We start from the raw sequence: 12,594 nt of genomic DNA on the forward strand, positions 1-12,594 counted from the left end.
TTTTCCAAATTTGTGTTGATATGTGTGTATATTTATATACCATTTTCTATGAGTAGTGAATCTACATGTTTCCATACATCTCCTTGCCCCCACCCCACCCTCTCCCTACCCTTCTCTTTTTCTGCTGTTATGCAGAGAGCTCGTCTAAACAAAAGAAGCCCAGGTTCAATTGCAATGACCATAAATGTGAGTCCTATGTTAAGCTGTGCACTAACTAGTCTGCTTTGCTGGCTGTTAGCTTGCTTGATGCCACTGACTGATTCTTTGTGCTTGTTGTGTGAGAAGCTGCTTTGCTATCTTACAGTGAGTTGGAATAGAGGATGTGTTTCAATCACCCATCTCCCACCTTGCTGAGCCCACAGAACCTCTGTGTTCCAGATGTAGTATATTTTTTGGCCAGACTTGCTTTTGGGACATTAAGTTCAGTCTCCAAACATATTTACAATGTCAAATCACTGGACTTCAAGGGGAAAACGTCAAGTGTACTTGGTGGCATTTCATAACATGAACAAGTCTTGTATGTGTTGGGACGTGGAGTTCTTGTGGCTGTTTATTGGTAGCAGAGCAGGCTTGATAAGCTATAGGGCCTAATCCTGGTTCTATTTATATTGTGCTTTTTTTTTTTAAATTCCTTTCCTGGTTGATCAAAACCAGTTACTGTTTGTAACCCTTTCTTCCTGTTTAAACCTGGCCAAATGCTCCTGGCTCAGAAAAACTTGTACTTGTGCTACAGCATGGCCTTGCCTTTCTACCCACAGTGTCAGATCATCCCATCGGTGCTCCTATGTCAAGTCTCTCACCTGAACCACGTGCCCATACTTTTCCAATCATAAATCTAGCTGTGCTTCTCTCACCTTTCCAACGCGAATTTGTGGCCTCTTAAATGTTTGGGGTGCTTTGTTACATGTTGATTCTTGCAGTAGATCATCTCCATGGGATAAACATTTTATGTTGCTTTCCTTTCTTCCAATATCTATTCCATTGAAAATGTATGTTTTGATTTTTCTAGACATCTCTCTGTAGTTGTTCCGCGGGTTGAGTAGTTCGTCATATCTTAACATGAGTGGAAATTGATTAAAACAAGTTCTTTGAAATAAGGCAGAAAATGGTGCATGTGTTCAGTATACCAGGAGCATCTATGGAGAGAGAATGCAGTTGATGTTTCATTATTATTTTGAGCAATTTCTATTTCAAATTTGTAACATCGCCAGTATTTTATTTTTGAGTAGGTTCCTCTGTTCTAAGACTTAAATGCCTTAGTTTAAAAAGTTGGAAGCCCAAGGACAGTCAATAAGCAGCAGTGTGCAACACGCAGTGCCAAACTGGTCACTCTAATTATATTTTATAATTAATTTCCCCCAATCAAAATCGTGATATTACGGTGTAAATTAAATGCTGATTTGTCATTAAATGTGTTTTTATAATATGCAATAAAACAAAAACAAAGAAAGACCCTGTTTTTTTTCCTCACATCCATATATTTACTTGTATACCCACTCTGCTGTCCAAAAGGTGTGATTAGATGCCTTTCCCATCCCAAGAATTGGGGGTAGTGAGGTTGGCCTTGGCAGTTCCTGGCTTCCTTTGTCTCGCATTTTGGTAAATTACTCATTGACTGACTGACTGACTGATTTCTATTCCTTTTCTTTGTGACCAGGTCTAGTTCAGCGCTGTGTCATAATCCAGAGAGATGAAAATGGGTTTGGCCTGACGGTCAGTGGGGATAACCCAGTGTTTGTCCAGTCTGTCAAAGAGGGTAATTTTATACACTTACTCTGCTCTTTAATGTCTGGTGATGTTTTTTTCCCCCCCGATTAATCTAGTGTAGCTTTCATGGTCCTATTCTGTTAAATTGCATGTGGAAATTTCAGTGAAATATTTTAGCTTAACATGAAACAGGAGTCAGAATGTCTTCACTGGTTCCATTTTAAGTTCCAACTTTCCACATGTTTGTTTTGCAGATGGAGCAGCTGTGCGTGCAGGTGTGCAGCAGGGCGACAGAATCATTAAGGTGAGGTACAGCATTCACTGGTGCCAGTCTTCTGATTGAGCATGATGTGTTAATGGGAATTGATATTCACCATATTAAAGTTGATGATTCCCAGGAACTGTATTTGTGGTTTGTTGTTTACTGATGGCCCTTCCCATATGGGCGTGAGTGAGCAGTGTATCCAGGTGAGAACTGCTCTGCAGAAGCAGAAGAGTTTGTCATTTGACATCTAAATGCTTGTTACAGTCACTGTAATGTCCAAGAGACAAATATAACTACGCGTCTTGCATTTAGTAGGTTATTCAAAGTGTTAAAAAATTGGTTGAAAAATGTGACTGAAAAGTACAAGACCATAAGGTGTGGAATTATGTAATCATATCTATTTATATCATTCCACACCTTGTGTACTTGTACTTTTCACTCGTATTATTTCAACCAATGTTTAACACTTTGTATAACCTGATAGATTATATCTGTAAATCTTTGGTGTAATAGAAAACTTTCATGTGAAACTTCAGATGTTTGTCAAAAGTCCAAGTGAATTATTTCAGTAATTTCAACCAACTGCCTTGTCCATAACAGCATCAGAAAATTGAGGTGTTTATAGGGCCATGTGCTTCCTTTGTACATCCCTGCTGTTTCTCCATAATAAATTATTGAGGTTATCGGTGTTCTTCTTGATTGTAGATCCAAAAAGATGCAGGAAATCATGTTGCTGCTTGATAGGACTTTGGTTAGGCTGCAATTTGAATATTGTATGCAGTTTTGGTTGCTCATTACAGGAAGAATACTTTGACAAGGGTGGAAGAAGTGGTTTACCAGAATACTGATTGGATTTGAGGGTATCAGCTATAAGGAGAGGTCAGACAAACATGGATTGTCTTCTCTGGAACATCACGGGTTTAAGAGAGATCTGATATAAATATATAAAATAAATTTAAGGATATATGTGTGGAGAATTTCTAACCATCACACACTCATAACTTTAGCCTTCTAGAACCCTCCCTTGCTATGAGGTGGGATTATTTCTGATGTCCTTCCTATAGGATCTTGATCACGAGGATAATTGTCTTTCTCATTAACATTTTTTAAATCTGCGAACAGCAGTCGGTTTAAGATTCTACATGTATGTAATTCCTTTTAATTCTGGTAACCTTTCACAGATATTTATTAAGGTCTAAAGATGTTCAGTTAAATGTTGAATTGTATCACTATGCTGCAGATTTGATGCAGATCAGCACTGCTGCCTTGCAGTTCCAGCGACATGGATTTGATCCTGACCTTCATGGTGCCTGTGTGAACTTACACGATTTACCATGACTGTCTGTTTCCCTCTGCTGGCCTAACTTCCTCCCACGTCCCAATGACCCGCTGATGTATAGGTTAATTGGGTAGCGGAAATATCAGTGCTTGGCAGAAGACTCGGAGGTGCGGAGGACTTGATCGGAATGCGTATGAGGAGTTGATGTGAAAGGGAACTGGTTGTGGAGTAACAATCGGGGGGGGAATTCAATTGATAGACTCCAACTCCGAGAGCTAGCATTGGGCTGTGCCCATATCCTATGTTGTTAGAAATATGAAGTACGTCAATGGTGATGTTTTGTCTGCAGGTTAATGGGACGCTGGTCACTCATTCAAACCATGTGGAGGTGGTTCGGTTAATTAAATGTAAGTGAAGCATTAACTTTTGAAAAGTCGTCTCTATAATTTCATGTTCTTGTTTCTCAGTCTCATAATGGCTTCTTTTGACTTTCATTGGCACAACTTTGGTCCTCATGTTGATAAACAGCAATAAAAGTTTCCAAAGGTGATGGAAAGACTGGAGGAAAGACTAGCTGCTGAGAGCTCTCTTTTACCTGCATTAAGGAGGCATTTAAACACACCTGAGCTATTACAAATAGCCGTGAAGCCATGTGCCCCAAACATTATGGTGCCATGAAATGGGGGGGGGGGGGAACTATCTATAAACACAGCTGTAATTTCTACATGGTGAAAATGTATAAAAATACCCTTTAATAAAATCTGACAATGTGCACTTTATCCACATGTCATTTTTTTCCTATTACAAATCTCAAATTGTGGAGTCCAGAGACAAATAAATGAATGATGGATCTTTGTCCCAAACATTATGGAGGGCATTGTATACAGAAATGTGAGGCTCATACTATACACCTTTAAAATTCCATCATCGTTGAGTGGTGATGCATTTTCCAGCTTGACAGTTTCTAGATAGAGTGGGCCTTAGTTGTGGTGAAAGAGAAAACTGAATTATGCCACAGACTCTAATGTTTTACTTTCCAGACATACAGATTTAATGATTCATCTAAAGTATGTCACGGTTACTAATAAAATATTGCCCCTTCGGACGGTGCAGTGTACTGTGTGCCCTCCCCATTCCAATAGATTGCCACTCTTAGACCTGTTCCCTCCCTGCCATGCTTTGCCAGATTGCTATTTCATGCCCCGGAGAATATTTGAACTGAATGATTGCGGGCAGAAGTGTTCGATTCTGAATTATGTTTGCCAATGAAGTGCAAAATCCACAGTGTCTGTATAACTTAGGTCCTGATGACATACCTTCAGCATAAACCTAGAAGCAAAGTGATCTGCAGTTTGCTGTCCACGTAGGGTTTTAAGGTTACTGCTGGTGGTTGCAGATTTCCAGAAGTTACAGCTGACATGTGTGGTCTGCACCAGAGCTCTGTGCCTCGGTGTAATCTTGGTTCCACATTAGGGAAGTAGTTAAGACCACAGTCACTTTGTCACAAGTTCCTCACTGAAGCAGCTGCAGAATTAGTAGTTAAAATGTCGGGTGACTTTGCGATAAGGCAGCGGGCGTGTTTCATTAAGATTAGCTTTGCCTGTTGTTCATTGAGCAGTTGATGAGCGTTGCCTTTCATTGTCGATCAGAAAGAAACACTTGTATTCTACAACATTCTACAGAATTCAGAATATCTGAAAGCTATTACTTCCATTGAAGTATATTTGAAGTGTAATCACTATTGTAATGTAAGAAGCTTGCAATATGCGGATGTTGATCTTTAAATAATGACTCGTTAATCTGTATTTTTACCCATTGAGGTGACTGCCTAAAGAGTCGCATAAATACAAAACAACTCCAATACTCCCAGAATTAGGAAGGGCACAGTGGCACAGCAGTAGAGTTGCTGCCCCATAGCATCAGACACATTGGTTTGATCCTGACTGAGTGCTGCCTGTACAAAGTTTGTACATTCTCACTGTGACCGCGTGGGTTTTCTCCGGATGCTCCGGTTTCCTCCCACATTCCAGACATGCAGGTTTGAAGGTTAATTGGCTTCTGTGAATTGTCCCTTGTGTGTAGGGTAGAACTAATGTAAGGGTGATCGATGGTCGGCATGGACTGGGAGGGCTGAAGGGCCCGTTTCCACGCTGCATCTCTAAAACTAAAACTAAATATTGGCTGCTCAATTGTCGAGCAGCTCAGACTGACTGAACCTAAATCTGTTTTGGTATGGGCCTATTGCAGGAGATGTGTAGACTGTGTTTTGCTTTCTATTACCAGCTGGGTCGTATGTGGCTCTCACGGTCCTGGGCCGTCCTCCTGGCTCTCCCCAGATACCATTGACTTCTGTCGATGGAGATGCTGGCGGTTTCTTTTTCCCCGGTCAACAAAGTCAAATGGCCCCAAATCCAACTTTCTCCCACCATTCTTCAAGCAGCAGTTGTCCTGAGAGGATCACAAGCCCCATGCCTGTGGCGGTGAGTATGCAAAACTTTATTCTAATTCCATGCATAGCTGATTTCCAGTGGCTCAGATATTACTTTTTCTCAGAGTTAACTGTTATTGGCTCCTCTAGTATCAATCTGCCACTCGCTTCCTACAGGATTTGTGCTGTATTGTCAGATCTGCTTGTTCTTTGAGTGGCAGAATTCCAAGCACCTTTGTGTGAATGGAACACTACTCTCGACAGAAGTTATTGTAAACTAACATGTGATCATCAAACCCACAATCCTCTTCGCCTGTCTCTTGATCAACGTTGGCAAGTCTGGCTGCCTGGCAATAAAAAGCATGAATGGTGTTTTCTTTCCCTCTAGTGGTGGAAGTAGCACTTCATCACTTAAGCAGTGATAGTTTGCAAAATTAAATTCTCATTGAGTGGTGTTGACAGGAGCCCGTACCATCACATTCTACCAGTAAACGGGAAAGTATTCTTTTCCTAAAGGGAACATAAATAAATTGTTGCAGTCTAAATAGTCTTGAACTTTGTGTTGCTCAAAAGAGCCAGACAAGCAAACGTCAAGCTTTAGCTCCCTCTCTCTACCAATGAATGAATCTCTCTCTCGCTCCAAGTATCTTTTCAATTGCCTTTTCACAATGAGCCCCTACCTGCTTCTTTCCCCGCCACCCCCCAAAAGAAAAACTGTCTACCCTCTCTCTGTCACTTGTCTAACCTCTCTCTGTCCATTTAATATAAACTGGAGACTTGCACCGAGTTCTTTGAAGAAGTGAGTGACCAGAATGGAGTCTGACTCTCTCCTATTCCTTACACAGGAAGATAACATTGTGCACAACCAGAAGGTTGAAATTCTGAGGAACATGCTGGGCACAGAGTTACGGCAGCTGGAGGTATGTCAGATCGTTCAAGCCACAACTTGTTTAACAGAAAAGCAGATAAAAATGGAAATCTTCTATCCCATGAAATCTTGCAAACCTATGAAATTTGACATTCACCTGCTGAACTGATGATTCTGATCACAGGTCATTCTGGTCGTGTGCCTGACACGTGCAGGTTTTAATATTGACCACAAATGTCGCTATGCCAGATACATAATGGATTATTTATTGAATAAAACATCCTTCACACAGTCCCATTGCATTTGCAGGCTCAGTGTCATTGTCATCTCTGTGTGAGTTGTCTGTTTATCGCCAGCTGCTCACAGTTTGGCGATTTGATAGCGATTTGCTGGAATTGATGGGATCTCTTCACCAATGTTTACACAAAAAGATTTGGGCAGTGTACCAAATAATCCTAGGTGATACAAATAAGACACAGAAGAATCTATTGCCTTCCACTGGGACTGTTTTGGCCCGACACTAATGTTCACTCAATTTCAAGACCAGGGTTGATAATTTGTGGTGCTTTTTTTTTAAAAAACAGCAACTTAAGGAGAAATACACAAAGAATCCATCGCCACAGGTGCTTCGAGATCAACAGGAGGTGGAGAAGCACATCCAGCAACTCCAGGAACAACTTAGCAAAGCTACAGGTTCCTTACAGGTGAGGCGTCTTTGTCTAAAGTAAGAACTTGTTAACAACCCCTTGTCCATCCTCTGGGGCAAGAAACCTTTGTGAGCTTATTACTACTTATGTCACAATCCATGCTTTGCCTTAAGAAGATGCTTATTGTTGTATGGCTAAATCGTACTCTGGGTAGGTGTTTTCTAAATAAACCTGGGTATGCTTCCTTAATTTGCTGTAATGTAGCTAATCCAATCTCTTAGTTATCTGTATGATGGAAGAAGAAGCTGTGTCTCTGCCTTGATGTTACCTTCCCACCATCCTCCCCCTACAATCCCTGTTCTAAATGTTTTTAAAGTAATTTATTCTAATTATTATTTTTTCCTTCAGGATGGCTCAAGTGCAGGTCGACACTCGGAAACACTATCTATTGTTGAAAGACTGACTGAAGGTGAGGACTAAAGTGTTTCTTCATGCTTTATTGATGAGTGACTCTTTAAACAGTCCAATCTTTACCTAAAATCTTCACTTACTAATCTAAATCCCTAATTGGGATTTGTGGATGTATATGGATCCCTGGGAACTGAGATGTCTTCTAGTGGTTGTAATGGATTGCAGGCTGAGAACAACGAGCATGGTCTCGCCAGGGTGAGATACTGGGGAGAGAGATTCTCATTACAGAAGCAAAATGATAGTTTTCTTTTGAAGGAGGTTATTTTTGATCTGGCAGCCATGTTCTCTCAGTGTTTCAAGCAACACCTCAATTTGTCAGGTTTATTGCAGTAAAATGTGGAGCGTTGAAAACCGTTATTTATTTTCCTTATTCGTAACAACCATTAGAAATCCTGAGTAACATCAGTAATGAGATCTCTCTGTCAGCTACTTAATTTCTTTAGTTTATTTAAGCATACTTTTTTATTGGCGCACTTTTGCACACATCCATTTCCTTTCTCAACATTGTCCTCCTGTACACAATAGCTTCCCCCTTGGGAACCTCCCAATCCAATCCACCCCCTTTTTGTACCCTCCCTCCTCTCCTCCATTCCTTCCATCTTTTCAAACATCCAAGTGTCCCTATTTTATCCTTTTTTTTTGTATATAGTAGACTTGTTTTTATTGCAGGGTATTTGGAATGGGACGTTTAGTAATTTCTAGTTGCATAAGAAGTAGAGAAGTAACCCTGCTCATCAAATCCATCTAATCTCACTAATTTGCTCAGTCCTTGTATCCTTTAATAATCTCTTTGTTCTTTAATTCATTTTCAAAACAGTTGTTGGTCACTTGTTTAAAATTATCTCCCACATCAAATGATCCATCAAACATTTTATAAACTCCATTTTTTATTTTTTTTTGGTAAATCGGTCTTTGGCCTAGTCATTTACCTACCACTGTCTTAGTAACTTGCTTTGGCAATACAATGCATTTGATCTAAAGGTAAATTGTGGCATTGTTACAGAACACAATATATTTCTGCTCATCAGCAATACTTCTGTCCCATTCCCCAGCTCTTTCCTCAAAGCCCAGCAAATTAATCTATCTCAAATCCTTATCTAATTTCCTTTCCAAATCAAGTGAGAGAAAGCCACTGGTATTGATGTGGAACCTGTGAATAACTGGTTGATGCTGCTTTTTCCAATCATTGAGCTTATGTTCCATGAAAAAAGGCCCTTCGACCCAATTTATCTATGCTGACCATGTTGGCTTTCTGGGCTAGTCCCATTTGCTTGATTTTGGCATATTACCTTCTAAATTCTTAGAATTCATATCATGATAGTTTCAGATTAGTTCTTTGTGACGTCCTTTCAAACATCACACTAAATAATCCATCTTGAATTGTTCTGGAATAAGCATATCAACTCTTTTAATGCTTACATCGCCTCATGATCTGTGATATTCTTATCCTAGTCCCTAATTTAGCAAACCGTTAATCCAAAATTCAATCTTGGATTATAAAACATCCTGCAACTGAATATTAAGATGGCTGATGTGTTTACCTGTCAGAAGACAGACAGCCCAACATGTTTGTCTTTAGCCTCGGGTCAAATCTTGTTTGACAGCACTCCTGCTCAGCATTTCTCGGAGTGTTGGTGGCACCAGGTTCTGCCTGGTTGCTGCAGATTCTGCTGTTGAATTATTTTGAGTTTTGTACCGCTTTCTGGGTCAGTTAAGCAGACGATATATCGACTGCATTCTCCAGGTAGCTAGAGAACATTGAATTGCTAGGTGTCACCTTTGTTCAAGTACAATTGCATATTTGCTGTTTTCTGTCTTCTGACTGATTCTTGTTCACTCATCAGATGCAGGGGACTGGGAGCATGACCTTCAATCACCGAGTGAGAATACAGGGTCTGATAGAAGTCGCATTTCATTCAGCCGTGCAGAGGTGAGCAGTGCATATAAATGCTGCATTTTGGGGCAGGACATTTACGGTAAAGAGTAAAGTTCTGGGAACCGTGTTATAGTGTAGAGAGATCTAGGAGTGCCGGTACTTAGTTCCTTGAAAGTGTCATTACGGGTAGATAAGGTGGTCAGGAAGGCTTTTGGCACATGGGGCTTCTTCAGGCAGGGTATTTAGAAGTTGGAATCTTATGCTACAGTTCTACAAGGCACTGGTGAGGCCTCAATTGGAGTATTGTGCTTAGTTTTGGTCAGCATGTTAGTAAAGATGTTACGTTGGAAAGAATGTTGAGAGGATTTATGTGGGTGTTGCCAGGACTTGAGTGCCTGGGCTATAGAGAGAGGTTGGCAGGCTAGGACTCTATTCCTTGGAGCGTAGGAGGATGAGAGATCTTATAGAGGTGTGTAAGATCATGAAGGAGAACAGATAAGGTAGACGCATAGTATTTTATCCAGGGTAGGGAAATCGAGAACCAGAGGACGTAGGTTTAAGGTGAGAGGAGAAAGATTTAATAGGAATCTTAAGGGCAACCTCTTCACACAGTTTGGTGAGTGGTGTATGGAATGAGCTGCAGGAGGAGGTAGTTGAGACAGAAACTGTAACAACAGTTAGAAGGCATGGATAGGAAAGCTGAGCTGAAGGGCCTGTTTCCTTGTTGTATGACTTCATATGAGATTTATATTTTTCTGTAATCTTGCATTTTGCATGATTGACAGTGGTTGAAGCGTGCAACTTGTGTAGCTCTGCAGTCACTCAAATCCTCCTGTTTCTTAACATAACAAAATTACGCACAATTACAAATATTAAAATTGTTTAAATACAAATTATAAAGCCAAGCACCAAACAATTTAATGATTTTGGATTTTAGCAATATTTTACTGAGTTACAATTCAATAGAGTAAATGTTGATGTTAATTTCTCCATGAGTAGTGTCTCTGATCCTTTGCTACTTGTGGTTTAGTTGATGAAATCGTTATGGTGTTCTCAATCTCCCCGCCGGCAACCAGAGCTTCAAGATCTTGGCTGAATATTTACGTGGTGCTGAGGGAATGTTAATATGGCAAAGGTGCCTTGTTTCAGATGAGCTGTTAAATGAAGATCATATCTGTGGTGTCAGGTGGATGTAGAGGATCCTGTAGCAATAAGAATTGGGACCTGACAAATGGCTCAGTTAATGACATTTTTAAAAACAGACACTTGGTTGTTATCACCTGGTTGAATTGTAGGAGATTGCTACGTGCAAATTGACTCATATTTTCTACGACATAAAGACTACACTTCAAAACTAAATGCCCCTGAAAAGAATTGTTGTCCTCAAAGGTCCTACATTTCTTTTAAATTTTGAGATACCCATATTTCAACCAATGTGTTCTTCTGATTGATGATAGTGGGAGGTTATTTGTTGGCCCCGAAGTTCCAGGGAGTGGTGAGCATTTGCGTACTTGCTGATCTCCCCTTGTGTCCAAATGTGTCCTGACCCTGGATTCCAAATATGTCCTCATGCACAACTCTTCCTTGTGGTGGGACTGTGAAGAAGGCTGTGGAGGCCGTCAATGGATATTTTTAAGATGAAGATTGATAAGTTCTTGATTAGTATGGGTGTCATGAGTAATGGGGAGAAGGCAGGAGAATGGTGTTGAGAGGGAAAGATAGATCAACCATAGGTAGACACAAAATGCTGGAGTAACTCAGCGGGTGAGGCAGCATCTCTGGAGAGAAGGAATGGGCGACGTTTGGCTGATCATCCAAAATCAGTACCCCATTCCTGCTTTCCCCACCATATTCCTTGATTCCGTGGCATCATCACGATGTTGATAGGTATTGGCATTGGCATTATCACGATGATATGCATAGGTTCCTGCTGAAAGCAAATGGGGGTGCCTTATTTCCTAGGTTATGACATTCTGCATGGCAGCTGCCTCAGCCTGAACAATCCAACGATTCTACAGATGCATGAACCACAATTGCACGTCAAAAATTAGGTGAAGCCTATTGAGGCATGTCGAGGCTGTGAAAGGTTGAGTATTTAATCGAGTTTGCATTGTTTTTCTTTTTGCAGTCTATAATAAGTAGTCCGTCTCCCCCATGTGATGGCCACTTTCACCGAGACTCCCTCAACAGTAGCCCCAAGATCTCCCCAAAAGATGCCAGCAGTTTCTGTGAGAGTATGGACGTCGATGAGAACCAGGACTGGGTATGGTTTATTTCTGACCATCAGGCACTACTTTAACTGCTCCCCCAGGAAGCTGTCAATTCTTTCTGTCCTTTTTGTCAATTGTTGTAAACAATTATTTTATGAATTCCAAGAATATTCATATTTATAATTGAGCTGCAAATGCAATTGTTCCAAACATCCATTTTCAGTGAGTTCCTTGAAGTACTCAACATTTTGTTACATGATCTGAAGGATTCTACAAGAGAGTGGGCTGCCATGAAGCAGTAACATTGTGTTTAGTTATTGTCACATGTACCAAGGTACAGTGAAAAGTTTTTGAGTGCTTGCTATATCCAGTCAAAGAAACTAAATGTTTTTGGGCGTGGAACTCATGGGTGGGATTGGAACCATAAATAGGAGCGTGACTAGGGTGGAGGGAGAGAGAGTTTAGTTTAGCATGCATGAATACAATTAAACTGTGCACCGTGCACAGATAGAGAATACACCATTTAGTGCAAATATATAACATGGAAGTCCGATAAAGTCCAATTAAAGATTGAAGGTCTCCAATGAGATAGATGGTAGTTTGGGAACGGGATTTAGTTGGAGAGGATGGTTCAGTTGTCTGATAACAGTTGGGAAGAAACTTTTCCTGAATCTGGAGGTATGCGTTTTCCAACTTCTGTATCGCTTGCCTGATGGGGGAGAGGAGTAGAGGGAGTGACCAGGGTGAGACTGGTCCTTCATTGATTGAAGGATGAGTCCCAACCTAGTAGCAAATAATGATCCTACATCAGCCAGGGCAACAGTGGAGGATAGCTCAAACATG

General features: G+C 40.7%; 1 protein-coding gene across 14 annotated transcripts in view; it reads left to right on the top strand.

Moving 5' to 3' along the window:
- The window catches only part of arhgef12 (Rho guanine nucleotide exchange factor 12), a 102,793-nt gene that overhangs the window by 53,431 nt on the left and 36,768 nt on the right, over window positions 1-12,594 (top strand). For 9 of the 14 annotated variants that reach the window (XM_033049633.1, XM_033049620.1, XM_033049619.1 and 6 more), the window contains 10 exons: window positions 136-186; window positions 1,658-1,756; window positions 1,962-2,011; window positions 3,601-3,658; window positions 5,535-5,731; window positions 6,525-6,599; window positions 7,132-7,251; window positions 7,603-7,663; window positions 9,510-9,595; window positions 11,670-11,804. In XM_033049633.1, the coding sequence (XP_032905524.1) occupies window positions 136-186; window positions 1,658-1,756; window positions 1,962-2,011; window positions 3,601-3,658; window positions 5,535-5,731; window positions 6,525-6,599; window positions 7,132-7,251; window positions 7,603-7,663; window positions 9,510-9,595; window positions 11,670-11,804 (932 nt within the window). The remainder of the gene's footprint in view (window positions 1-135; window positions 187-1,657; window positions 1,757-1,961; window positions 2,012-3,600; window positions 3,659-5,534; window positions 5,732-6,524; window positions 6,600-7,131; window positions 7,252-7,602; window positions 7,664-9,509; window positions 9,596-11,669; window positions 11,805-12,594) is intronic. The other 5 variants (XM_033049624.1, XM_033049630.1, XM_033049632.1 and 2 more) reach the window with 1 other exon arrangement.

This window comes from Amblyraja radiata, chromosome 33, assembly GCF_010909765.2.
Source record: "Amblyraja radiata isolate CabotCenter1 chromosome 33, sAmbRad1.1.pri, whole genome shotgun sequence".
NCBI lineage: Eukaryota > Metazoa > Chordata > Chondrichthyes > Rajiformes > Rajidae > Amblyraja > Amblyraja radiata.